The sequence below is a fragment of the Aptenodytes forsteri genome, unplaced genomic scaffold, assembly GCF_000699145.1.
Source record: "Aptenodytes forsteri isolate BGI_AS27 unplaced genomic scaffold, ASM69914v1 Scaffold258, whole genome shotgun sequence".
Taxonomy (NCBI): domain Eukaryota; kingdom Metazoa; phylum Chordata; class Aves; order Sphenisciformes; family Spheniscidae; genus Aptenodytes; species Aptenodytes forsteri.
In genome coordinates, this window is record NW_008795250.1 from 2,276,199 (window position 1) to 2,304,102 (window position 27,904).

At 47.5% G+C, this 27,904-nt stretch overlaps 2 protein-coding genes across 4 annotated transcripts in view; one reads left to right on the forward strand and one right to left on the reverse strand.

Annotated features, from left to right (window-relative positions):
- The window catches only part of HCN4 (hyperpolarization activated cyclic nucleotide gated potassium channel 4), a 110,488-nt gene extending 105,911 nt beyond the window's left edge, over nucleotides 1-4,577 (forward strand). The window contains exons 8-9 of one of the 3 annotated variants that reach the window (XM_019471962.1): nucleotides 3,004-3,575; nucleotides 3,657-4,577. In XM_019471962.1, the coding sequence (XP_019327507.1) occupies nucleotides 3,004-3,575; nucleotides 3,657-4,577 (1,493 nt within the window). Of the gene's footprint in view, nucleotides 1-3,003 lie in introns of all 3 variants that reach the window. The other 2 variants (XM_019471963.1, XM_009278867.1) reach the window with 2 other exon arrangements.
- Nucleotides 4,578-20,712: 16,135 nt separating this feature from the next.
- NEO1 (neogenin 1) overlaps nucleotides 20,713-27,904 on the reverse strand; it is a gene marked incomplete at its 5' end in the record, with an annotated part of 157,007 nt that continues 149,815 nt past the window's right edge. Inside the window, 3 exons of the mRNA XM_019471969.1 lie at nucleotides 20,713-23,284; nucleotides 26,321-26,457; nucleotides 26,795-27,049. Of these exons, the coding sequence (XP_019327514.1) occupies nucleotides 23,201-23,284; nucleotides 26,321-26,457; nucleotides 26,795-27,049 (476 nt within the window). The remainder of the gene's footprint in view (nucleotides 23,285-26,320; nucleotides 26,458-26,794; nucleotides 27,050-27,904) is intronic.

Here is a 27,904-nt window from a genome sequence, read left to right on the forward strand (position 1 = left end):
AACACTTTACCTTCAGGACTGTGTCCTTCCAGGGCCGGTGTCTTTCTCCAAGGTGAGAAAAGAAAGGCCAGTCCATATGCCTTACTGCTTCTTTTGGAGGGAGTGATTAGCAGTAGGTAAAACTCAAAAGCATTAAGCATCCCGTAGCACTACCCACAACAGACACGTCCCAAACGCACCAGTTGCAGATGCAGAATCAAAACTCCGTCAGCATTTTAGTGGTTTGGTTTTATGGTGCGGTTCAGCCCACTGTAGATTTCAAGCTTTACGCGCCCTGAACAATTGCATAGCACTATTGCATAGCACTCAGTTGCTAGAGCCACACCTCGTCCTTTATAAAGAGATAAAGGTACAGTGATTTTTAAAAGTACAGTGAAGGAAAAACCCTTAGTGTGTTCTTCCAATGCTCAACTACAACTACAGTTAGATTGCGCCTTCTTTTTTTTCTGGGCTTGTCTAAAATCACAATATCTCGTGGGTCCTTCTGGAACGGAAGCGAATGGTTCTTAGCAGCTTCCTTCATCTGTGAAGTTCCCTATAAATCAGTATCAAGTCACCTCTTCTCTGAGAGAAGCTGAATACTTTGCACTTATTCACTGATGTTTTTCAAGCCTGATTCTTGTGGATATTTTCTGTACCTTTTCATGCTTTGCAGCTAGACACTAGAACTAAAACATCATACTGTATGCCTTCCTAGCATTTTATGTGTTAGTGGCTAGTATCTCTCTTATACTTTATAATTTCCTTCTTATTTGTGCAACAATTGTTTCACCTTTTCCTGGTGGTAGATTTGGAACTCAACTAGTTATATTCAAGACTCTACCATTTCAGAGTTACTTTTTAGGACACCAGGATACCAGCTACCCTCTTCAGAGTGTCATTCGAGTTCTTTGCTGCCAGATGTTTCATTTTACATTTGGCTAGAGTAAGAGGCATGTCCTTAAACTCTTGACTCTTTTATCTGTTACAGATATAAAAGATACACCATATAGTAAAAACCCCCAACAATCTGGATGTCATCTATGCACAGAGAGGTACTCACATCTGTACACAAAGATCTGAGATCTGACTGGCATAGGATTGAAAGGAAATTCCTCTGGAATCTCTCTGGGAACTACTACCCAACACGGCAGTCCACTCAACCATTCCTTCTTGGAAACTATCAGCTGACCAGTTTAAACTAGAATGCTGCATGGGACAAATTAAATATCATATTGTGGTCTTAGTCGATAATATCAATGGTTGACTTATCTTGAAAGTTGTGATTTTGTGAAAGCGTGGAGACAAGTTTAATGGACAAGCCCTTGTTTGCAGGAAACTTAATTGACATGACGTGCTGCCAGCCTTTAATTCTTAAAGCATGACATGATTTGGGGGTTAATATACAGAAAAAGAGGCTCTTCCGCATCCAGGCCTCCATTCCATACCTGCCACTATCTCATGCTCTGTAAATCTGCAGCAATTGGCAAAATGTTGTCTGATGCCCTGGTCCTGTACAGGAACTAGAAGTGATCAGACAGGAACCAGCAGAAATGACATTTGAATCAGAGCAGAGGTTTGCTAATGGGTGCGGGGCCTGAGGATACATTTGGTTCAGGAGGGGGGTTGATACAGCTTTTGATCTGATCCAAACTGGCTGGTGCCTCATCTAGAGGTGACCCTTCTACACTCACCCCCTGAGCTTCAGCTACAAAATGAGCTGTGTACAGACACACAACCAGGGGGCCAGGTATGCACATGCATGCACACAGACACACACACACACAACTTACTAGGCTGAACCCTTCAAATCCAAACAGCTTCGGTAAACAAAAGTGAAAAGGAAGCCCATAGGCAGGTGCTGTCATCAATGCAAACTGGCATATGTTGTCAGGATAGAGGACCCTTGAAAAGGCAAGAACAGGGATCTAATCCACAGTAATTTTGTAAGAAAATCCTTACTAGGCAACCCTTCAAATCCAAACAGCTTCGGTAAACAAAAGTGAAAAGGAAGCCCATAGGCAGGTGCTGTCATCAAGGCAAACTGGCATATGTTGTCAGGATAGAGGACCCTTGAAAAGGCAAGAACAGGGATCTAATCCACAGTAATTTTGTAAGAAAATCATTCAAATCAGCATGCTCTGGTGATGCCTTTCAGGGCATCACTGGCAGCATCTCATCTCCCTGCACTGAATGATTCTGTCCTTCAGTCCAGGAGAGTGCATCCCTTCAGTGCCAGGTGCACTCGCAGGCCAGACAAACTCATTATGCCACATTTTCCAGCCCATTGAAAAGGCAAAACACTGAGCTGATATTTTGCTGCAGGCTAGGAAGTCCAGCTGGAACATGATGTTTGCTAGCCTGCAGTTTTCTTAAAGTTGGGACTGGAAGGGCACGGCCAAGTAAGATGGTAGCTGCAGCATGTCTGAGGTCTCTTACTTGGGCCAGCTGAGCTTTTCCAGCACGTAAAGTCCTTCTGTCCTTTATTCATAGAGAAATTTCCTTTCAACTAAAAACACAGATTTGACTCCAGAGTGAACAAGTTGCATGAGACAGATGAGGACAAGGTGTAGCTGAAGGAGAGTAGCTGAAAACTCAAGAGACTTCACTGGACTTAATTTTTGAGGTTTTCCTTTGCAAACACAAAAAAATTACAGCCTTTGGATTTATTCTCTTTTTCTAATGGAAGTTCAGATTATGAGGTGCAAAATGGGAATCTTCCAGATTCATAAGCTTTGCTACCAGTCTGCCACACTTACCAAAAGTGGCTTTACTGTCTGACTAAGAATATGTCTGCTGTCAGGCACATTTTTATGGGATCTTGAGGTTTGTTGATCATACCACAAAAGCAGAAGATGTTTGTCATCTTGTTGCTGGAGCACAGAGGCTGTACACAGATCCCATAATGATAGTGGAGGGGAGACAGTGCCAAAAATGAGGGGAAAGTCTGGCAGGAAGCTTTGAGGAAGCCTCCCATGCTTTGACATACCAGAATGACTCTTTCTCTCTTCACTTTCTCTACAGGCAAGAAAAATTCCATTCTGCTGCATAAAGTCCAGCATGACCTCAATTCGGGTGTTTTCAACTACCAAGAGAATGAGATCATCCAGCAGATTGTGCAGCACGACAGAGAGATGGCACACTGTGCTCACAATGTCCAGGCTGCTGCCGCCGCTGCTGCCGCCGCCGCATCCACACCCACCCCTGTCATCTGGACTCCACTGATCCAGGCACCCCTGCAAGCTGCAGCAGCCACCACTTCTGTCGCTATAGCTCTGACCCACCACCCACGCCTCCCGACAGCCATCTTCCGTCCTCCGGTGTCCGTCTTGGGTTCCTTGGGACAGCAATCCAACCAGACTCCAAGACAGCTGAAAAGGCTTCAGTCTCTAATCCCGTCGACTGGGCCTTCTGCCGTTGGCTCTCCCTCCAGTACTCCATCCCAGCTGCATACACCAGGAGCAGAAACCCCTTCGTCCTCTTCCTTCCACATCCAGCAGCTCGCAGGATTCTCAGCTGCCGCCGGCTTAGGCCAGTTCCAGGTGGGATCCCCTCCAGGTGTCTCAAGCCAGACGGGTTTGAGCGGCGCATCCTCGGTGGGACTGAGCCAGTTCCAACACGCACCTTCTGGATCACCCTTAGGTACAGCTCAGCCCATGCAGCAGCAACAGCAGCAGCAGCAGCAGCCAGCCCTTTCCAGCAGTGGATTTGGGCACTTCCAGCAAGCCACAACTAGCTCCCCATCAACATCACTCACCCAACTCTCATCAAACTCACCCCCCAGTCTTCTCAACCAGTTCCAGCCCACCACAAGACCACTGCAGGGGGGACAGTTACAGCAGCTCTCGGGCAGTGGGACTTTGGGGGGAATGAATCACTTCCAACCTGCTCCTTCTTCCAACTCTCCATCCTCCAGCCTAAGCCAGCTGGCACAGGCCTCTGGTGGGCCATCCTCGGGCCTGTGCCAAACACATCCAAGTGCATTAGGATCTTTAACTGGAACGATAGCCCAGCTCCACCAAGAACGGCCACCTTTTGCCTCCATGTCTCCCCTACAACAGTCTGGTGTCGCCTCTCCCTGTTATACCCCTTCTGGCCTTAGTCCTCCTAGTCAGAGCCCAGTGGCAACAAGAACTTTTCAATGTGGCCCTTCTGGGGCCTCAGGCTCTCACGGATCTCTGCTCCTGCCTCAGACCGCCAGCCCACCTCCACAGATCCTGCAGTCCAAGAGCACGCCACCTGTGCCACCGGGACGTCTGAGCCAGGACATCAAGTTGATTTCTGCTTCCCAGCCATCTTTGCCCCAAGAGCTGGCTCAGACACTGAGCCAAAGTTCTCCTCATTCCTCTAGAGAATCTGTCTCCAGCTTCTCTCCTTTTCTTGGTGGAGGGACTGGACTTCTTGGGAAGCCTTGTAGCTCAATTCCTGGGCGTGTGACTTTACCACGTCAGATGTCCTCAGGTTCTTTACCACATCCGCTGGTGTTTGGGGCCAGCGCTGCAGGCGCCGCTTCTCTGACTGCTGGTGGGCGGAAAGAATCCATAGTGCTCACAGGGGATCTGGAACCTGTCAGATCCAAACTGCCCTCCAATTTGTGAGGACTCCTTCTGAGAGCTGGTTATGTCAGCCATGCAATTCAGTTCCTGATTAGACTTTCATGAATCATTTTTTCCTTTTCTTCCCCCCCCCCCCCCCCCCCCCCCCCCCCCCCCCCCCCCCCCCCCCCCCCCCCCCCCCCCCCCCCCCCCCCCCTTTTTTTCTCCATTTCTTTGGTTTAGGTTTAACTGTGATTAGAAACAAACAAAAAACACACAAAAAAACAACAAAAAAAGAAGATAACCAGGTATTCTTAGAGCTATAGATTTTTGGTCACTTGATTTTATAGAATATTTTAATACATGGAACAAAAGGATATGAGCAAATTTAATCCAACGAGGTAACGCACAGACAAGGCATGTGCCTGAGCTGGAACATATGAATGATCAGCCATAGAAGCCACCAAAAAAGGTTTTCCTGTTGAGACAAAGATCCGAGGTTGACGTGGGCCATAAAAGGGAACATCAGGTCAGGCCTGTAGCTGGTGTTTTTAGAACAGCTCTGGTTGGCCTCAGCTTTGCATCGCTTTGCACCAGCTGTGAACCTGGCCCGCAGCACCTATTTATGGGGGGACTTGGATGGCTCACTGTGCGCATCAGAAAGTTTCACTTCCTCCCAGGTTTTCTCCTGTGATCAGCATGTTGCAGAGGAAGCAAGAAGAGGGGTGAGTTTCATTAATGCAGTCCCCTCTAGGGATTTCAGAAGGGCTGAGTTTTTGTTTGGACTCCATCTGAAGAAGATAAGGGTGACCAGGAGATGGACAGGCCTGACTTCAGATGCTTGTCTCTTTCTTATTCCACTGATGCTCTAGTGGGAACAAGAAACAATCCCTTCTAAGTCACAGGGAGGGCAGTAAATATCCCCTCTGTATTTTTGTAGGTGTCGCAAGTGTGGGTTGTGGGAGAAGTCCCGTCTCTCTGCCAGCACGCCAGGCAGCTGGCCTCAGCCAGCAGAAGAGCCCAAGCTTCAACCTCTCCATGGTTTGGAAAGCGTGCATGCTGCCTTCCAGGTTGGGGTGTGCAAAGCAAGGGGAGGGATGAAGAAAGAGGCAGCATTTTAACCTTCCCTCTCTCATTTTAATGTCTCAGTGTCCATAGGCTGACTGCTTTGAAGAGAACTGGGTAGAAAAAGATTGAAAAGTGGGGTGCAGTCACCCCAGCCCTCTTCCTCCTTAGCCCAGGGGAGTTTGAGCTTTGAGGCACCGAGGGTAATACTGGTGCCCAGCCAAGAATCCTCCAGATTTGCAACTATGTTTATGCCATTAAACCAGATTAGATCAGAAATTTGGCCAGCCATGGTCCATGCTTCTCCTCTGATGGGGGAATTGAAATCATTTGCTTGATTTCACCAGCAATAACAGCCTGCACCTGATGGGCTTTGGTCTTGCCCTGCAGTTGCAGCATCACTGGACACGTCTGGGGCCTGGCAGGCACCTTGAGCTGGATTTTTTGGGCTCCCCTGATAAAAGGCAGTCAAAGTGGGATGAAGGCAGTAAGGGGCCATTGGGTGCACACAGCACTGAGAAGCTACAGCCTTTACCTCTAGAGCAAATGTCTCCTTTTCTTTTACTTTGATCCTTTCTTTCTCTTTTGTTTTTCCTTAGGCTGAGAGGTGTCTCCAGCCACCTCACTGTAAAGAGTCAGGTGCTCAATTTTTCTAACACGTGTTAGAAACACATGTCCAGCCTCCCTCTGTTTCCAGCTATGATGGGGTCCTTTCAGCCCTCAGAGGGAAAGCAGGACTTCATGCAGCAGTGCCAAAAAACTTACTATTATCACAGTAACAATACAGGTCCATATAACTCCCTCTCTTACCTCCTCCCACCCCCAACTCTCTCCCAAAACACTGGCTGACAGTTGTTTTTTATACCGAATTGTTTGCAAAACTCTTGACATGTGCCTGTATCTTGAATGTTGCTGCAAGCATTCCTGGGCACTCCTGCTTCAACATGCTTTGGTGGCTCAGAATTCAGATGTAACCAGCTTTGGTCTTCCTTAAAGGGTCAGGGGAACTCTAGAAATGTTTTTTCTACTAGCTACATACAACTATATATGTGTGAGTGTGTGTGGTGGGAGGGGTGCGTGTGTGTGTATGTGTGTGTGTGTATAGATTTTTTATATATATCTATATATACACACATGCTTTTATATATATAGTATACAGTTATACACATACGTAGTCTATTTATGCACATGTGTAAGCACGCGCGCGCACACACACACACACATATATTTATATATATATATCTCCTAGTTTTAAAATACATGTCAATTTTTACCCTCCTGTAGGACTGATTGGCAGGTGATAATTATAATGTATAGATCCTGCTTTTCCAAATATGTACAGGTTCATCTTGAAACAGAATCAGTTGACGGAATTGAAGCAGACTTACAGACCCTCTCATATTTTCAAAGGTATGAGGCAGTTCCTAGAAGGAAGACTCACAATATCCTTTTAAGTTTTACATTTGTTTCAGCAATCTTTTTTCCCCGTATGCTAGAGGGCCCCTAGAATGAGCATCTCAAGAGGTTGGGAGCTAAGCTGTTTGGGTCTGGGGTATCTAATATAAGCAGGTGGGAAAGGTCTTCAGCCCAGCAATGCCAAGCCCTCATGGATGACTGTCCTGTGACTGCTGCATTGGTACTTGAATCTCAACAACCCTGTGGACACTCAGACAAATGGAGGTGCACAGAAACACCCTGAGGGCTGTCTCTGGTAGACGTGCGTTCCATCCACCAGTCTGGTGAACATCCTCCCTTCGGTTGGGTTCCTTTGCTTTGTTTTTCACGGGGATATTGTTTGATTTTCCAGTTCTTAGCAGTGCAGTAGCCAATATTGAGTTATTCCGACTGGACCCCAGTCAACACTAGGCTTGTCTCAGTAGGTGGAACTATATTAATTATTATTGTTATTTTTTGTTTTATTTTGGGGGGAAGGGAGGGAAGAGTTCTAGGGGTGGGGTTTGCAATATAAAACACACAATAAAAACCTTAGTAAATAAAAACGTGAAAAACCTATCCCTCTGACTTGCTGTCTGCTTTAAGTGTTGAACTTCAGGCAACATGAGATGAGGTTTGAAGAAGAAAAAAATTCGGGTGGCATTTCAGTCCTCTCTTTCCTGTTGAGCAGAGAAGATGCAGGGGTTTGTCTCACTTCCTGTCTGTATTTTCCTGATGTCTTTAGAGCTTTAGTAGTGTGTTTACATGCTGCCACATCTCCACCTCACACATTCTTGTAGGAAGTATGTATTAAGCTATTGACAGTAAAAGCTTAAAACTTTTGCCTACACTTGAATTTTTAACAGTACAAAGGAGAAATCTGGTGGTTGTTTTCATGCATGTATGAAAATCCTTCACGTTAATGGCAGATATGGAAACTCTGGCTGACTTTGTGATCCTCAGAGAAGAGCCTAAGGAGTCCTACCACAGGATACAGACCTTAACAACTTGGAATAGGGACTATCACAAAAAGCAACAAAAAATGGGAGAAAGGAAGTAGCTGTTTCGAGGTCTCAGATTAAGCTGGATGATGATGCCAAGGTCAGGACATGATGTATTTTAGGAAGGTAAAACTAGCCTCAGCTCTTAGCTTTCATTTCACTCCTGTGATGCCCTCTTTGAGTCTCTGTCCAAACCCACTCTAGGAAGTATGCACAAAATTGATGATTTGGGTCAGTAGCTCACACGGGAGCTGTATGGCCTTGTGCCCTTTCTTCATAGCCAAGAAAACGTAGGGCAAAGCAGGCCAGCTGCTGGAGTGTGTTCTACAGCCTGTGGCAGCGAGATGTAGCTAGGCACCATCCTCCCTGCTCCCTCTCCTCCAACCAACTGATATCGAGAGCCTCACCTCTCACCTCTGTGCAGTGCCTCACCTCTGCCTTGCTGATAGTCTCACATTTATTTTTCCTTCTTTGAAATCTCATTTTCTTCGCACCTTTTCATCCAATGATTGCATTTAGCCCTCTGACATGTGCCCAGCCTCTGAAAGACTTGAATGTGTGTCTTTCCTGCTGAGATGAGAACAAGGTCCAGGACCTTCTTTACCAGGACTCCTAATGCCAGAGATGGCAAAAAAAGAAAAAAAAGGAGCCCAAGGGCCATGAATGGAATCAGTATTTTGCAGAGAAGGGTGCTCAGACGCACACACTCTCCCACTGACACAGCGCAGCACAGGCTCAGTCCAAGCAGGACGCTCCTTTTCTCTTCCCTCCTGCTTCTGATAGTACAGGAAAATGGGAGACGCTGTTGGTCTCCCTCCATCGGTTCTCTGACCTTGTCTGGCTGTGAATGAGCAGAACTGGTGACGAAAGAGTAAACCAAACATTTTAATCAGAAAATGCCATTCACTGGAAACCAGATGGCTCTGCCCTGGTGGGTCAGTTGTCCTGGAGTTTCAGTGAGGGACCTTCAGGCAGTAAAATGTTTGTTTTTATTTTCAAAGTGAATGTCTGTGCCAGGCTTTTTTATTTTGTGTGCCATTACTATTACAGAGGAAACTGGGATTGTGAGTCAGTCCTGCCCAATCAAAATTTTCTTCTAAAATTACGTTTCACAGAAGATTTGTAAACTTTCAAGTTTCATGCTGGAATAGAACAAAATCCAAGCTTTGAGGTCTTAAACTTCCCTGTGAAACCTGCCTTCTGTTCTCCACCAACATCTAGCAGGGATTCAAGACACAGCCCCACTGCCATGAGTTGCAGAAGGATGGGCAGGACTACATCAGGAGGATCTCGTGCCCTTCACGAGGGCAGAGCAGATCACAGTAACACAATAGCCGTGAGTCCTCATGACAAGCATGATACCAGATGAGACACGGCTTAGCTAATGGAGTCTGATCTTTACCTCACCCAGAGCATTTCAACACAGCTGGTAGCCATGTCTCTGCTCTAGGCCATTGTGGATCAGGATGGCACAGACAGCTTTTCCCTGACCAAAGAAAAGCCCTGGCTCCACTCTCCGGAGAAGCCGGAAGAAGCCCCATCAGTTGTAGAAAAGCACACTTGGAAGGGCTTGACTGGTTTAGCATATGTGTTGATGCCTCCTTATCTGATTGAAAGGACTTAAGACTGCACAGGGATTTCATGATACTTGCACACCGGCTGTCAGGAACAAACTGTTCAGATACCAGAGCCAAGTCGCCCTCCTATCAGCAGGGTGGTTTCTCCACCTCCTGATCACTACTACCTCCCCTGCAGTACCTTGTGAAGACCCAGCCTGCTGGTGTGGGGGCTCAGAGTGGGAAAAAGGCAGGATCACCAGCTCTTGCGATTTCTCCTTTTCCCCAGTCGCAGTTTGGCCAGGGCTGTTGATGGGAATTTCAGCCTTGTCTTGGGAAACTGTGCCAGACTGGCTGCCCACCCCACTCACCCTCCCTCCTAGAGAAGAACAGTCTGTGGTTATGGGAGGGAGGCAAGGACTCCCAAACTCATACCTCTTGGACCCCGTGAGAGATTTCGGGGTGTTGGAGACAACAGAACAGGCCTATTCCTGGCAATGCTTTCCGGCAGGCACTGGGATTGTCTGATCCCCTGCACCAGCCAGCCTTAGAAAGGAAGGAAAGTGATGCCAGAGCTGTGGTGAGAAGCAGGCTGAGGCTCAGCTTTTGGAAATGAGGTTTTTCTTCTCCTTTGCAAATTCACTGAGCTGTTTGGACCAGCAAACAATGATGAGGTTCATTGAGCACAAAATGGTGGAGCACTGTGTGGACACCAGCCTGGCAGGACCCTTAGCAGACCTGTTCGCTCAGCGTTGTCTTCCAGTCACAAGCACTGTAAGAGGGACCATGCAACATCTCTGATGTGTCTCCAGGAAGCCTGGCACTGGGGATGGGGTTGTGCATGTCCTGCCTGAGTCCTTTTTTTATCTCCTTTGCAAATTCAAGGATCTCATAGCACTGGGCACAGGACTGGTGAGCTCAGAGGAGGCAACAGGTACCCTACAAGGTACTCCAGCGAATGCCCAGAAGGAAAAGGGATTTGCGCCTTTCTCCTCCTTGCTAGGGAGACATTAGTAAGTTAGGAACCACCACTTTAAAGAAATGAATACTTCCTAGTGTATATTTTATGTAAAATAAAGAAAACCAGACACTGATGACAGCTTTCACTCATTCACTCCACTCAGCCCCAGGGGCCAAGCTTGTACCTGCCACCCCAAGGGACTGATGTGGCAGCGGGACATGAGCTGTAAACCACGTGAGCCAGACTCTGCGTCCCTGTTATTTTGTGGAAGAGGATCACTTTGGGATGTGGAAGGGAAGATGTGCACAAGGCAATGCTCCCATTTGCATGCAAACCACGGCATGTAAAAGGCAAATGATAAGAGTTGCTCAAGGCCTGGCACCACTTTGTACAGGGTCACCCACTGCTGCTCCTCCACCTTCAGGCAGAAGCAGGAGGAAACGGTGGCCAGGCAAAGAGGCAACATCTCACTGCTTACACCCCTGGAGGACGGCAGAGGACTTTTCCAACCCCTTGCAGATATCCTGCTGCCAGAGCTGGAGCAGGTCGCCCCCGTGAGCAGCTCTGCAGCCACCTCAGGCCAGACTGCCTGTCACACTACACGTCACTGCAGAGAACATAACCACTTCTGCCCCTTGGGTCTGCATCCACCTTGCAAAAAAGCAAAAGCTTGCAGAGATGAGTGACTGAAGGGGCCCCAAAACCTCCCTGTGGGACTGGAGACATGGTGAGGGGGGGAGGAAGATGAGGGCACAGACAATATGTTCATATCCACAGGAGATGGGGTGGACAGAAAGCTTTCCAGCCCAGCCCATCTCTGCCAGCAGGTCATGTACCTCATTGGGACAAGGGTACAGAACAGGAATACAGACCCCAGGGGAGGCACCAGGGTGGGAGCAAAGTCCTCTAGCTGAGGGAATCATGCTTGACTGAAAGGTTGACCAGGAGTTTCTGCTTCCCATAGGCAAGGGCAGTGTTACAGCTTCACCTCTAGTGAACCGGAGACAGCAGCTGCTGGTAGGGAGGGAAGGGAGAGGGGCCAGGGTTGGCTTCTCGACAGCCCTGGCAGTGAGGTGCTGGGGATCATGCTTGGACTGAAAGGTTGACCAGGAGTTTCTGCTTCCCATAGGCAAGGGCAGTGTTACAGCTTCACCACTAGTGAACCGGAGACAGCAGCTGCTGGCACCAGCGTGGGCCCAGCACCTGATGAGGTGCACCCCTTGAAGGTAATTCTCCCTGCCCAGCACTGGTAGGTGGCAGCCCAAGCCCCTGAGAGGTTCAGCTGGGGCATCAGTACCAGGGAAGAGGCCAGCCCATGCCAGGACCCTAGGAACCCAGTGCCAATGCTCTGCTCCAGTGCTGACCCCCTCTGCCAGGCTGGTGGGGCAGTGCTGCAGAAGAGCCGGACCAAGGTGATGGCTGCAGGGGGTAAAAGCCCAGGAACTGGGATGTACTAGCATAAACAGTTAGTCCATTTTTCCTGGTGGCACTTTAGCGCCATAGACTCCCTCCCCATCCACCATTACCCCCTTGCAGACAGTATCCCACCCCTCCATCCCTGGCAGAGATGACCAACTGGTGGCCTGTGAGTAGGGATGTGGGTGGCCCTTTCCCACTGCTGAACTAAAGCTGGGCTCAATGGGAAGAGAATCAGGGCCGGGAAAGATGCAGTTTGGGTTTGCTCTCAGGAGTCGGAGGTGGTTTTGCAGCTGCTTTTCATCAGCCACGCAGTTCCTTGGTCACATTTCTCCCTTTCCCCACCCAGGGAAATGCTCAGTTTGCGATGCCAGATTTTGTATGTGCATGTGGCCTCTCAGCCAGGGTGTGACCAGCAGTCAGTTTGGCTTCTAAGCTCAAGCCTACACTCAGAAATCTGCAGAAATTAAATCAAGCCATTTAGGCACATTGTGAGCAATACTACACCCCCCACCCCCCGCAGAGGTGTAGGCTTAGCTGAACACTGCTTTTCTGGCAGGAGGGAACAAAGTGGAGAAGCTGGGACACGCCAAGGTCCTCTCCCCAAGTCACAGCTGAACACTGCCTATTTTCAACACAGACCATCAGTGCTGAAGTCTGAGGTCCCAAGTGTTTTCCCTGTTTAAGGCATTGGGCTAGGACGCCTCACTGGACACGCACGATGACCCTGTATGTGAGCTGTCTGCTATCGGTGCCACCCTCCCCAGTCACCCTGTTAGCAGCATCTCAGTGAAGCTGTGGAGGAGCTGAGGGTCTGGCCTGCCCAGGGCTGTGCTGTGATCAGAGCCAGCACAATGCTGGGGCCTTTCCAATGTCCTGGGCCCTGTCCCTGCCAGGCACTGTCCCCGTCCCTGCCTGTCTCTGCTCTCAGCAATCCCAGGGAGACTGCTGTTTGGATTGGCAAGGTGTCTTCAGACAAATCCCCTCACTGCCTGCTATCTCCCTGTTGGTAAAAAAGGGGTGGATTTTCACACATGAGTATATGCATATTGGTTTTGTCACTTAAGTTGTTTGCAGAGGCCTCAGACATTTTGTCTCACTAATTCCAGCACACTAAGCCTGTGCCTCAGCCCCACTTTGACATTAAGCTCTGATTTTAATGGAGCTGAATATGGTGCCATCTACTATTGGCAAATTAAGGGAAGAAAATCCTAACTTGGTTCTGCCACTTACAGTTGCAGGAAAGTAGATATTGATTTTCTTTTAAGAAGGCATTGCAAACCAGCTGCCTTTCAGCCTCCAGCTACCAGCTGACCCTAATCACCAGCAGTGACTGTTCTGCTCAAGTCCACCTTTTAGCAGGCACCTGATTAGAAAAGACATTGACTGAAGTCCCTCAGAAGAGGTAGATGCTCTTTTGTTTTAACGGTGGAGAAACAACAGCTTGATAGTTAAAATGGGAGCTTTAGCCCAGCAAATGCCAGGGCCTTTGTAGGACTTCCACTGAGTGACCTCTTGTTGGCATGGGCGCTGCAGGACCCAGCTCTCCTGCCCTGTGTGCAGGGCCAGCCACCCCCTCCAGAAATGCCCCCACCAAGGCAGCCATGCTGTGTGTGCCCTGCCCTGCCTGCTGGGAAGGGAACGGGAGCTGCCTGAAGCGGTCCTGCAGTGCTAGGCAGGAAGGTGTTAACAGCATCTCCCAGCGCCACATGCCTAAACGCTTTCCCCTCTCTGGGAAGCTGCTCTCCCTGGCTGTGCTGCAAATTAGACAGCTCTTCAGGGTCATTTTTCCCCTCTTCCCTTCTATTTTGTTTTTTTATACACCTGTTTTCTTCAGCTGTGATGGGTATGGCTGGGGCTCGCCCACACACGGCTTACAGCAGCCTCTCTGGAGGAGCACACGTGCGCTCCCCCTCCAGCTCTGTCGGAGACAGCGTGCAGGGCCAGTGGGGGTGGCTCATGGGAGGGCATGGCCAGCTGCCCTCCCTTGACGCAGTGCTGGCTCTCAGGTGTCCCGTCCACCTGCGCTGGCCTCCTGCTGCGGCCAAAGGATGCTGTCAGCTCCGGCCTTGTGCATGCCCATCACTGTCAGCTCCTCTCTCCAGAGGCTCGGCACTGACATGCTGTTCTGCCGCACTGTGTGGGCCAGCAGAGCCCCTGGGGTGGCTCGCCAGAGAGCGGGGGGGCTGCTCTTTGCTCTTTGCTATTGCTGATGCTCCAGTTGGCCCAGCTGCCTCACCATCCTGGAAACCAGCCACCTGGGAGAAGGGAGCTCACCCCTACCACCCAGGATGGGGGGGGGCAGTACAGCATGTCCTGACACTGCTGGAACAAACCCACCAGAGTCAGAAGGGCCTAGCAGACTTGGGAATGACTTCTTGCTCTTAGCAGGGGAGGTAAGATGGAGGACAGGGCTTCAGTGCTGCTCCTTTGTAAGCATTTCTGCTTCCCTCCCCAGGAGCAGCCTGAATGTATTGCCAGGGACACAGGACCCCTGGCCAGCCTGGGGAGGGAGGGGGCACCGTGTTGGGGGAAGGACATTGCTGGCCTGAACCACATCTGTAGCTCGTGGCTGCACTGCCAGTGCAGTGTCCCTGATGGATTACTAACCTTTTCCCTGGTGCCTCAGGCCCCTCTTGCAGCTCATGGTTTGTGGCAAAGATTAAGTGCCAGGAGAACTTGGTATTTCATGTCACTGTAAGCCTTGTGCTCCTGGAAAGGCTGTGGCAACTGAGGACATACATACTTAGCTCTAGCAAGATGCTTAACGTAGCTTTTAATCAGCTCAACCATGAAGGCTTGAGTGTGACACCATACAGCCATGGTGAGGGTACCTATAGGATCTGCAGATACCCCAGGGATGAATAGGGAGACCTGGAGGCACTTGTGCATGGCCACAACACACACATTTTATTCTCGCTGCCTCCAGCAAAATGGCCTCCAAAATCATAGGGTTTGGTTCAAGTAGTATGAATTTGGTTCAAGTACTATAAAAACAGGCAGACGCCAGCCTTGGGGACTTGGGAATATCCTCTGAGAGCCCATGAGTCACAAGCACTGGGGACTCAGAAACCCAAATCTCTAGTTTGTCGTGATGCTGTTGTTTGCTTGCTGGGTTTTACTAGATCTCAGTGGCTCGTAACATGTCTCACACAGCGCCTAAAGCAACCCTGGGTGGAAAGGGCTGTCCCCACTCCAGCCCTCATCCCATTAAAACTCCACTGCTGGCCAGCCCCCCCATTTCCAGGCCTGCCTGCAAACGAGCCAGGCTGGCCTGCAAAACAAAGCCCCCACTCCAGCCTCATCCCATTAAAACTCCACTGCTGGCCAGCCCCCCCCATTTCCAGGCCTGCCTGCAAACGAGCCAGGCTGGCCTGCAAAACAAAGCCCAATCAGAACCAGAGCCACAGCTGGCCAGAACCAGCCCGCAGCCATGAGCAGCACTGGGTTGGGCACTCAGGCTAAGGCTCTGCAGCTGGGAAGGGGCCCTCGCCCTGGGGATGGAGATGGGAAACGCCTGGGGGAGGGTGGGGCACAGGGGCAGGCTCCGGCTCAGCTCCCCACAGCCCTTGGCTCCTTGCAGCAAGCAGTAGGCTTTTCCAGGTCTGGCTAGGTAAGAGGGATGGTGGGGATTTTGGGGTGGCTTCCCATCTGAAGCTCATCTTTTGGGGGCTGCTGGGAGCAAGTGTGGGGGAATGGCCGAGCCCTGGCTCTGTGTTCCCAGTCCACACTGGGGACTCTGTCCCCCTGGCCGTGGCTGCCACTTAGCGGTGGCCCTGGGGATATGGTTGGAGTGAAAGGGTCTGGAAGGTGCTATGCGCTGCAGTGCGTTGGTAACTGGGCTGTGCGCCCTGTCTTTTGGGTCCCCTCAGCACTAACAGGTCTGGGGCTAGGACTAGGCAGCAGTTCCCCCCCAGCCCTGTGTCTGGGGGTGCCTTGTCCTTTTGGTGTCACCGCCTTCCCTGCACACCCAGCCCCAATCCAGCAGCACCGGCTGCAGCAGCAGCAGCATGTTTTTTCCCCTTCCGACCGTGGCTGATAGCAATCCCACGTGGGGCTGAGGTGGCCTTAACTCAGTAACCCTGTGTGTTACTGAGCCCATCACAGCATTTGGCTGCTGGAACTCACTGAAAAGGCAGCACTAGGGACTAGGTAAAGTGCTGCAGGCCAGGTATTAACTGCTTGGGGAGCCCAGGCAGGTTGGGCTGGGAAGAACCACCCTGGTTATCTGTGCTGGTGCCCAGAGCTGGGCAAGGGAGGGCAGCAAATGCTCTAGGGGTCAGGGAGGAAATGCAGCCAAGGGAGCCCCTGTGAAGCACCTCCTTGTGCGGCTGTGCCTCTAGCCTGGCCTCTGGGGCATGGGGATGTTGTGAGGGCTACATGCCTCTTCAGAAGAGGTTGCAGAAATACTGTAACCTTTGGTTTGCTCCAGAGGAGCAAGAGCAGCCAGGCAGAGACAGAGGGAGATAAAAGGGAGAGGGGCCCAGGCTGGGGAGGGCAAGATATGGTCCAGCTGCTGGAGGGATCCTGCTCCCCAGGCTTAGCAGGGCCCAGAGCATTCTGGAGGTGGCTCTTCCTGGGGCACAGCAGTGACACCCTGCACAGAATAACACAGGGGCAGCCCTCGATGTTGAGGGGTGCTGGCAGAGGGTTTACGGAGGGTGCCGGGGAGTGGCGTAGAACCCCTGGGGAAGGTTTCCCTGGCAGCTGCTCACTGCTAATACCTCAGTGCCCTTCTCCAGTGACAGGGTTTTCTTGTCACGAGGCTCCAAATCCTCACTGCAGACAGCGAGGAGATCGGTAGGAGCAGTGCGGGACTGGGGCTGTGCCTCATAAAACAGCACAACAGCTGTGAGGAAACCCCTGCGCCGGAGGGAAGCCGCCCTGGCCTCGCCATCGTCAGCGCAGAGCTTGGCCAGATTCGGTGGATGCTGTTACCATGGTGACAGTGCCAGGGAGGAGAAATGGGGTCTGGTGTTTTCCTCACGTATGAGGATGCTGGGATCGGGGAGGACACTGGGCGGGACGGGGCTGTCAGGCGCGCAGCCATCCCTGGTTTTCCCATTCCCCTGGGGAAACCCCTCCCCAGGCTCTCTCTGGCCAGGGCACAGAGCGTGTGTCTGATCACAGCCGGGCTCTACTGAGCCCTAGGACAAACCTCCGTATCCTGCAACCTCTGCCCCGGATGGTGCTGCGGCCCCAGAGCTGGGTGCCCCCACCCTGGTCCCCCCTGCCCTTGGGAGACTGAGCTCCGGCAGCAGTCTCATGCTTCCTGTGACAGAGTCCTAAGGTGGGGCCTGAAAAGTCAGGTCAGGGCTTTCCAACACACACACCTGAATGTCGCAGCTCGCTCTGCACCGGCCCTGCCAGCCAGGGACAGTGAGTGAGGTTACAAATGGGGTTGCTCTTTCTTTTCCCCTCAGGTTTGCAGCCTAGGACAGAAGACATCACCCCCTCTTTACAGAATGATGAAATTATAGGAGGTGGAGGCACTGACAGCCAGCCTAAAATGAAAGAAGGGAAAAAGGGACACAGCAAAACCTCCAGGTAGAGGAGCCTGCAGCAGTCCAGTGAGTGCTCTTCCCTTGCCTGGAGCCCGCTAAGGGTGAGTACTACTGGTTTGAATTAAGTTAATGCATGATGACTTTATTGCTACATCTCTAGCTTGTCTCATTTAATTCTCCCAGCCTTTGCAGTGATGAGGTTGCTGTAGGATATTGTTAACCAGGGCTGCCCTGTGTCTGGTTCAGGTGGTGAGGATTTGCAGATACTAGAGCAGTGCTACATCATGTTGCCAAGGCTGGCAGTGGTGTTATTGGTGCATTTGTGTGTCGAACAAAAGGGCTGTGGTTAAACTGCTACCGAGACCAACCCTTGTGGGCAGAGCACCCTGCAGCATCCCCTTAGCCAGTGGCCGCTTGGCAGTTGAGTGAGGGTGGGATGACCCGAGACAGCCGGGTTGGGGAACAGAAAATTTTCTCCTAAGAAATTACCAAGGAAAATTAGCATTTGCTCTAAATTGCAGCCCCATGGGAGCCAGCTGCCTTGGCCATTGTCCCTACAGAGAGGAAGGTCTGGAGGAAAGGCAGTGTGTGCTGGAAGAAGGTAGGGAAACAGGAGCTGAAATTGGGAAGTAACTCAAAAAAGTTGATTCTCATTTAATGAAGGACAGGGAATAGGTTATTGTTCTAGTGCAACTGCTACCAGCCCTGCCTGTGGAGGGGAAATGAGTCAGGCACCTGTGCATGTAGGGAGTCCTGATCAGAGAGCCTCTCCCAGCTCTGGAGAACACTTTCCCCCACAGCAAGGTGGCCCAGCAGCACTCAGAGTAGGCCGAATCCTTCTTTGCTCCCCCTCATAGGATTTTTAGTTTGTCTGCCTGGCACTCGATCACATTCAGGCTTTTCCTGCCTTTCAAAAGGCAGGTGTACAGTCTGGATCTGTGGGTGTTTGCCACCCTTTCGCTCATGTTCTCGTTGCCACTTTTCCACGTTGTGCCTGCCAAGGGTTGGCTTTCCTTTTCCAAACCCACCGGTCCTGTCGGCTGCCTCTGCCCCTGTCAGCCCTGCATGTTTGCTTGCTAGGATGATTGTCCCCTTGACTTCCAGGGTGTCCATCACACTGGAGAGCTGGCAAACTTTTTTGGAGGCAGGAATTTTGCTGTGTCTGCTTATGGAAGGTTCTAGAGTCACACTGCAGCTCAATATTTGGCTTTTAAGAGTCACACAGGCTGTATGTGTTCACACCCCTGTGTAGCAAGGGGAGACGTTAACCTGGCTGAAGCCTGTGTTGGGTTAGGGGAGACCTGGCCCCACAGAAAAGTTGTTGTAATAGTTTAACAGTTTTGGCAAAGGCAGTTTAGTTGAATCACGCTGAGCCCCTACAGGAATGCTTTTATCTGAGATGAACAGTGATTTGCTGTGAGTTAATTTAAATTTAGCCTCAATTCATCTTAAGACAGGTGGCTGTTCTTAATGGGAAAAAGCCTGCAAGCGTTGCACCAATTTAGCAAAGGTGTTTGAGGCAACCCCTTGCTTCTGTGTTGGACACCAAAGTGCTATCAAGGAAAGCCGCAGCTAGGCATGAAAAAAACTATAGTTTGCTGCTTGAGTTCTTTACTGAACTGCTACTAACAAGAAAGCATCGGTAATGTTAGTCTCCTTAACCTAGGCTGAAGAGAAACAATTTATTCTCGTCCAGGTGGATGCAAAAACGGTATAGGCTGTGGGTTTGCTTTGCAGCTTTGTTTATCAGCAAGTCATCGCTGCCCTCTAGTGTCCCTGTCCTGCACTGCCCGGCGGCGCAGGAGGGCACGAGTCCCAGCAGGTATTACTTCTGCCTGTCTTAAAATGGGCTACTTGATAAACGCCTCATAAAACTGTCACCTTTTCATCCGGCTTGGTCTGCAAAGCAAATAGCACAGCAAACTATCATCTGCGCTGACTAACCTAGCAGGAAATATCCTTTTGCTTTTAAAGCTAGAGGTTAGTAAGTAGAGGGCAGGTTGTTGGTTTTTTCCCTGCTGTATCCACTCCACCTGTCTGCATCTCAGATGTGCCTTGTGACACTCCCAACTTAATGATTAATGCCTTTCTTCCCAATTTCTCCTTTCCTGTACACATATATATGCACACACTGCACCAATTCTAGCATGGCTGAGACGTCCCTGATCAGCTTGCAGGGTCGTGGCATCCCTTCAGGAGAATTTTGAGGTCAAGTTCCCACCTAAGACCTCAGTGTGGTTGCACAATTTAATGAGTGAACAGAAGGATCTGACTAGCAAAATGGGGGTGGGGGGGGGAGAAGCAGGGGGCACATAATGAGGTAGCTTGTATTCCTGTTTGCAGAGGTCAGGATGAGGAATAGGCTAATGCTCCCAAGAACATGGATCACCAGTAACTGGGGAAAGTGGCTGGCTTGCAGAGAAGAGGCTGATGATCCGTATGAGTCTCTAGTACTGAAAGAAAGTTTGGACTTAGCATGAGGGTAACAATAAGGGTATCAATTACTGCACTTTAAAATCTATAGACAGTGCTATATTCAAAGAATTATAGTATTATTTTTCTGTGATTTACTGGATTACTAAGGCTATTAAATGTACTTTCACTGATTTGAAACCCTTCCTTCTGATGCTTGCTTGTTAGAAGGGGATACTTTTGCTATTGAGCTTTGAAATGGAGGGGAGTTAGCCAGAAAGACACTGCATGTTCAGTGTCTGCACAAAGACAGGGGTGGGGGGGATAACAGATCCTCTTCTTTCTCTGGAGGACACAACCTACCAAACCACAACAAAAAAGGTGCGAGTAAAATTCTAAACCTGGTCACCATACTGATTAAGAAAAAAAAGGTATAGGAATAATTAAAAAGAGAACAAACTCTCCGAGCAGACCAGAATTTGATTGGATTAAAAAAAGTGTATTGGATGTCCAATACAAAATAATAAACATGAAGTCATTAAAAAAAGCCATAGAGTATACAGCAAATACTACAGAAAAGCAAAAAAATTGTACAGAAAGGTAGACGTCTACAGCAGTCCTCAAAATTATTCTACATGAGAATCATAAAACAATATACAGGTTTGGTTTTTTCCCCAAATGTCTCTGAAGGAAGCCGTCACTTAACAGCTTGACTATGACACTACAAGGATACACAATGTTCCAAATGTAAAATCACAGGGTATGTAAGAAAACGTAGCATTAAAATGTGAAAAAGTGCAATACAGATTGTACACTGAATTGAATAAATGTTTTTTTTTTTTAGTTTAACCTTAAAAAACCAACTTTGAACAGTTGTTTTATCATTTAAAAATATTCCCCCTCCCCAAATTCAATGACAATATTAACATTCATGGTGTTATACATAAGTAATATTCACAAAGACCCACCAGCTAAGAATACTGTGTACGTATGATGATATTTCTTTGGGTATAGGTAAAAAATAGGCAAAGGAAAACATACCCCCTCTCCTTTCAGGACAGGGTGCGTATTTTATTATTTAAATACATATTCTGTAGCTTATTTTGCCCTGAATTGTATTGATTAAAAGTCCAAACGTCAATTATCCAGGTGGCCCACGGTGCTCCAATTCATTTGATTCCCTCCCCCCCTCAAATAATAAATAAACCCAGCAAATGTCCTAGAAATGACAACACAAAGAGTCCAGGAAAAGAAAGGAAGTAAAACTACAACCCAAACCCCTGCTGCTCTCCAGGATGATTCATTGGCTCTCCCTTCTCTTAGTGACAGGGACTATGAAAATGGGCCCAGGGCTTTAGCTTTAGTCAAATGGGTAAAAGAAAATAAATGAAGCGAAGTTCTTGGGTTTTTTAAATTTAAATTTCAGCAGATTACAGTATTTCCTGTTAATGTTCCAACAGGTGCAGCCATCTAGCAGAGGCACTGTGGGCTACAGCAGCAGTGCCCCGCACCTGGAACGCCCGTTACCTGCGCGTCCTCCATCGCTGAGCTTCCGAGACCACAAACCCGATAGCTCAGGAGGAGCAGATTCTCCATCTGAATCATCAGTAAGTTTTGAGTTTCCTTTCATCTTAAAAGTGAAATTGCACATGAGTTTGTTAGGCAGCTGGGTAGTGGTTGTTTTTCTTTTTTTACTAAAATACAGTCCCTCTTTTTACCATTCCTCCTCATAGAGTATGGCAGAGCCAGGCAATCATACAAGGAGAAAACAAAATACCTTTTCCTTCCCCTCATATAGGAGTTCCCTTTTAACTTTCCTTCCTTTCTAGACAGATATGTGAACAGCACCTGAGTCGCTAATACTGTTTTTCTTTTCAAATGGTTTCAAAAGTGTAAAAAAATACATTTTTTGCCTTGCTTATGTCTCTGAAGAATCCATAAGAGAAGGATTCTTGTTTAAATGGCCTGGGATAGAGAAATTGCACTGGGGTTGGACTTGCTGCTGAAGGATCCTGTGGACATGTAGTGTTCTCAAAAGTATGATATGGTATGTTGCTGATGAGAAGAGGTCCACAGTTCTCTGCTTCTGGGAGGTCCAGGTAGCTCAAACCTAAGCACCACCAGCAGAGAAGTGTTGTGCACTGTGCACTGCTGCCTGTGCTAAGCTCTCCATGCTGAATGAGCGCTCAATCTGCACTTTAAAGTTTCATGATGCGATCTTTAAACTAACAACAACAAAACAGAGCACTGTTGCCAAAATAAACTGTAGTGTCATCTAAACATAAGGAACCCTACTTTACAGGAGGAATTTTTTTTTAATGTTTCTAAATGAGACTCTCACTGCAATTCAGTAACCAGAGACACAGTATGCTGAAGTTACAAGGAAGGACGTTACAGAAGATGCTTTCATTTTCTTCAGTCTTTCGAGTCAATGTAGAAAGACAGGAAAACAACAATAATGAAACCTCCCACTGGATCCCCTCCCCTTCCCCATCTACTTTTCCCCACTCAAAATATTGAAACTGCACAAAAAGCGACAAACAAGCCTTTCAAATTACATTTCAATTCAAACAGACTGGTAATCTCACAGTGATGAGAGGAGAAAGTCAGGCTTTTAATAATTATAATATAAAAATAATAAAAAAAGCTTACAAATAGCAGTGCAGCATCCCAAAAGGCCATGGATTAACTGCCAGAAGGGGACGTAATTATACGCAGAATAAAAAACAAAACAGAACAACCCACACTGGCAATGAATTTTCATACACAATAGAACAAGCAGTCAAACGTCAGTCTAGGCTGTGGAAAACAACAGTTTCTCCTTTTTTTGTTTGGTTTTTTTTTTGTTTTGTCTTTTTTTTTTGATTACAATATTTTTTCCTTTTTATAAAAAAAAGATAAAATAAAAACACAAATAAAATTGTACATAAATGCGAATGTCCAACACTGAAAAGGCAGGGCAATCACACCACCGAGACAAAACCTGACCAGAAAAAAAAAAACGTGAAGTCCACTTTTTTTCCTTTTGTCTGGATGCTAGATTTCAGCCTGATGCGTCCCATCCTGCATGGTCTCAGCAGGTAAATGGAATTCAACTTGGCAATGACTTCATTGCAGGACGATGACAAGAAAGGTCATCTCTTTTTGACCAGCTGTAGCACAAATGCACTGGTTGGTTCGTTTGCTTTCTGTGTATGCTCTCATGTGCTGTCCTCTTTCTGTTTGTTTGGTTTTTTTTTTCTTTTTCTTTTTTCTTTCCTCTGTACAATTCCTTGCGTTCCAAGGCTGAGTCCCAAGACTTATGAAACCGTTTGGAGTTATGTCCTGGTGAAGGTGGTCATGCTGTAGTGATGGCATTAAGGTCCTTCATAAGTCCTTCCAGGTGGGCCATCTCTTTGGTCAGCTCATCCGGTTCATAATTCTGTGGGAGATGTAAAAAGTTATTGACAAGGTGACTCGGTTTCTTTGAAGAGGGACAGGATAAGAAGAAATGGTCAGTGATTCTGTTGCAGATTGTGACCCCGAACATGAATAAGCAGAAGCAGATGTATTGACAGTTACAGGAATTAATAACTTGAAACAACTCTCTATTTTAAGTGCAGATCTTTTTGCAATAGTGATTCATAGTTTCACTGATTTTTTTAAGACTGTGATCATCTTATCTGTTTTCCTTGTAATCCTATTCCTGCTTCAAGCTAACAGCTTCCTTTGAACCAAAGTAGCTATTTTAGAAAAATCTTCCCAGCTTAATTGGAGAAAAATGTCGAAGGAATCACTTCAATAAAACTGTTTTGAGAATCATTATGCTTGCTAAAAATCATACCCCATTTTTAGCCTCAATTGTCTAGCTTCATCTATATTGCATTGATAACAGAATTATGGTAGCTGCTCATGTATGTAGACAGATGCCATGACTAGTTCATCTCAAAACCTTTCCCAAGCTGACCAAGTCTTTCCCAGTACTGTGTAGTTTTCAACCCCTTATGTTCTTGGAGCATTTCTCCAAACCCTCTTCACTCTCTCAACGTCGTTTTTGCAGAAGGTGAGCCAGGCTGCATGTGGTATTCCAATACCAGCTCTGCTAATGCCAAATCAGAAGCAACAGAACTCCTGTGAGATAGTTTCTGCTCTATATGTTTAAGGTCCATTATTAGACCTTCTGGCTAGAGTCTAATATTAAAGCTACTGCTCAGCTGATTGCGTACCATAAAAGTGGAGTCCTTCCCAGAGCGGAGCCCTCAACCCTGACTGTGATCTCGCTTCCTTTGCTTCTAGATACAAACATTTTCTTTCCTCTAAATAGAAATGAATGCGGCGGGCACTTTCCAGTTTACCAAGCAATCTGGATTGTACCAGAAAAGTCGTATCTGTCCTGTGTCTAACGCATTATCTGCCGACTACTGACAATGATAAATAGCAGTGAGCTGGAAGTACTCAGACTCATTCCTACAGGCTCTCATAAAAAAGCAGAATCAATTCAAATCACCATCTAATCCTGATTTTTAAAACTCAGAATTTAACTAGTGTTTAGTATGCTGTGGTGACTTTATATTGTACTAATTTATTAATGAAGAAATTTATTAATGGCTATATTTAAATATTACAAGTTTGTTGATGAATAAGCTAATGAGTATATTTTTGGTACCAACAAAAAAAAAAGTAGGAGTGACAACTAGACAGAAGGGCAAAAGCGCACCAAATCAAGCATGCATACAGTTTCTAGACCAGTGCATACAGAAATAAAATCAAGAGGGTGACAGAACAAAAGTGTGACAAAAGGAAAGGACAGTAAGGAAACAAGGAAAAAAAAGAAAAAAAATAATTCAAAATAAGCATTTCCTGTAGCAGTAATACAATAGCTAATACAATAACTTCTTGGCTTGCAATTTGAAAGGAAAACAGCTCTTCCAGTGCCTGACACCCAAAACATCCTCACTTCTTAAAAGCTATTTCCAAAGAAGCCCAACAGTTGCATTTTTCCCAGAAAGTCAGAACACTTCCATGAGTATCTAAAAACATATTTGGGACGATGGCTTTAAGCATTTTGGCATTAATGCTGAATTTTCCCTCTGCAGTGACACTTCGGATGCTCTGCAGCAGCACAGGAAGCTGCAGCTGCACAACTTTAATAGGATCCAGGCACAGTACGCTTGCAAAACAGAAATAAATGACATCTCAAAGCGAGCACGAACACAACATCTTAAGCTGTACAGAAGAGCAAACGGCACTGTTAGAGGCCTTCAGCTCTGTGAACAAAGATGCTCTTTACATCAAGATAAGCAGGCAAAAAACAGATGTGCAGGGCACTTCTACAGCTCCAGTACGGAAGCCTGCATATAGAAGCCCAAGTCATAAACGAAAGCTCCGTTAGGCGCTACGTACTGTAAAGAATGAAAAGACTAGTGCTATAGATGGTATCAGTCTGTACTCTCCTCTTCTTGTAATTGTGATAGGCTAGCAGAAACCAGAAGCATTGAGCATGAGTCAAGAAAGGAAATCTCAGAGAACATTAATCTATGTTCAGCTAATAGCCTCAGTTCAGCCCAAACCTTGCCGAAGGTTTTTCAGTTTTTTGACTGAGTGGGCCTTGTGGACTGGAATAGATGGAAGCACCACATCTGTTTAGTGTTGTGTGATTAGGAATGAAGATATGCTCTTAAGTAACTTTCAGATTTAGAAAGCACTACTAGTACTTGCAATTTAAGTGCTTATTCTCTGAATTTACTGCCTTGTGTAGAATCATTAAGGTTGGAAGAGACCTCTAAGATCATCGAGTCCAACCGTCAACCCAACACCACCATGCCCACTAAACCATGTCCCTAAGCGCCTCATCTACACGTCTTTTAAATACCCCCAGGGATGGGGACTCAACCACTTCCCTGGGCAGCCTGTTCCAATGTTCAACCACTCTTTCAGTAAAGACATTTTTCCTCACGTCCAATCTAAACCTCCCCTGGCACAACGTGAGGCCATTTCCTCTCATCCTATCGCTTGTTACTTGGGAGAAGAGACCGACCCCACCTCACTACAACCTCCTTTCAGGGAGTTGTAGAGAGCGATGAGGTCTCCCCTCAGCCTCCTTTTCTCCAGGCTAAACAGTCCCAGTTCCCTCAGCCACTCCTCATCAGACTTGTTCTCCAGACCCCTCACCAGCCTCGTTGCCCTTCTCTGGACACGCTCCAGCACCTCGACGTCCTTGTAGTGAGGGGCCCAAAACTGAACACAGTATTCGAGGTGCGAAGGTGTATTTGAGGTGTAGAAGGTATTTGCACTAGACTTTTTTTATACGGGTTAACAGGCAATGGCACTTGGTGGAAGTCAGAAGCCTCATTATCCTCTGCCTTTGAAAGTCTCAGTGCAGACGTTACTAAAGTTTACAAGTATCATATAAAGAGAGATTCACCACAGTTCATTAAGCACTGCCAAAGAAAGCCACTGGCAGTGTAAGAGTACCTACGCTTTCCGAGTCCTCAAGCATCCTGGTGGTCTCCTGCACATCAGGGGCACTGGGAACTACCACTGGCATAGGAGGTCGAGTTCTTCCTAAAGTCCCAATTGACGCAGTCTTCACCGAGTGAACTGGATGGTTAGGAGCTTAAAATAAATCGTTATATAGTTAAGCTTCAGTTAATTAGTTCTTTTGCCTATTCAGAAAGCTCTTGAAAGTAGGAGAATAAAAAGGATTCAATTAGAGGAAAACGAACGCTTCAAATTATGGAGTGCTGAATTTGAATTTTTGTCTAGTTTATCTATGTACATAAAAGGAAAGGGCCTTGAAAATTATACCAACAAAATTCACTCCAGCCTCTGACATATTTCCTTTGATGCCCAACTCTACCCCCCGCCCCTTGAGGAGCTTCTCTCATTTTCTTCTTAAAATCTCCCGTTTCTCTTTTTGACAAGTGTGTCTTGCCAGTTTTCCCCTGCTCACCCTGCTGGGTCAGTAATGGTGTGCTTGGCAATGCGGGGTCATACGTGGAACCAGCTGGTGGAACTGCTGGCACCGCAAAACTCTTCAGCGGGTGGGAAGGACGGACATGTGCCGTAGGGAGGTTCTGAGCCGAATCCTCTTCCTGTGCGTTAGCCAGATAAGACCCTGTGGTGCTTTCAGGATCCTGGTGGTCAGCACACGTCTGAGACGAGGAAGCTGGCATGGTGTCTGTGCTAGGTGTGTTTCGAACAGATTCTACAACAGACAGAAAAAAAAGTGGTTTATTTTCTTTAACAGAAATGTTCTCTGTGGTCAGATGGAAACAAAACAGGAGTGTTTGCAAGCACCTTTTCCAAGATCGCTGTTGTAAGCTAAGAAGTGAATTCACAGATTAACTATCTGTGTAGCAGTAACACCAATACTGTCCTGTTTTAAGGTGAACGGCAACGGCTGTCTAATAACAAAATAAGCTTGAGAACTGAATGATTCCACAGGCGTAATACCAAATCAACAGTTTTGCACCGAAACAGCTACATGTAATAAGACCCCAGATCAACAGCATGGAACACAAATCTTCATTTTCATTTTACCCTTGACTATTTCACAGTATTGGCATTCTTAAATAGGTATACATTGAGCATATATCACTGTAGTGCGTACAGAAGAGCCAAATTTTTTTCTGAGACAGACTTGAAATCCCTTTACTTGCTGAAAGCTAAAATGAAATCACAGGCTTCATTTGTTTGTCTGCAGCAGGCTCCACCCTGATCTAAGAGAACAATGAGATGGTATCTTGAATTTAGGGCATCGTGATCCTACTTGGACCACGTGCAGGAAAAGATCTGGATTGTGAGAGCTGTCACTTCAGCAGTATAAACAGGACAAGGGAAACCTCTGCCTCTAACATATCGTCTGTCTGTATATTTGCAGCCTCATGAATTGCTTTCATAAGGAAACAGGAAACAACGCTGTTGGCTGTGGCACCTTAATTAAAATGTAGACCTTAAACAAGAGAAGCTCAGAATTCACTTCATCTCAAGATGTTACCTACGTGCAGTTTAGCAATACTGTTGCTTCAGAATTTTTCAGAGCACTGGAGACATTACAAAA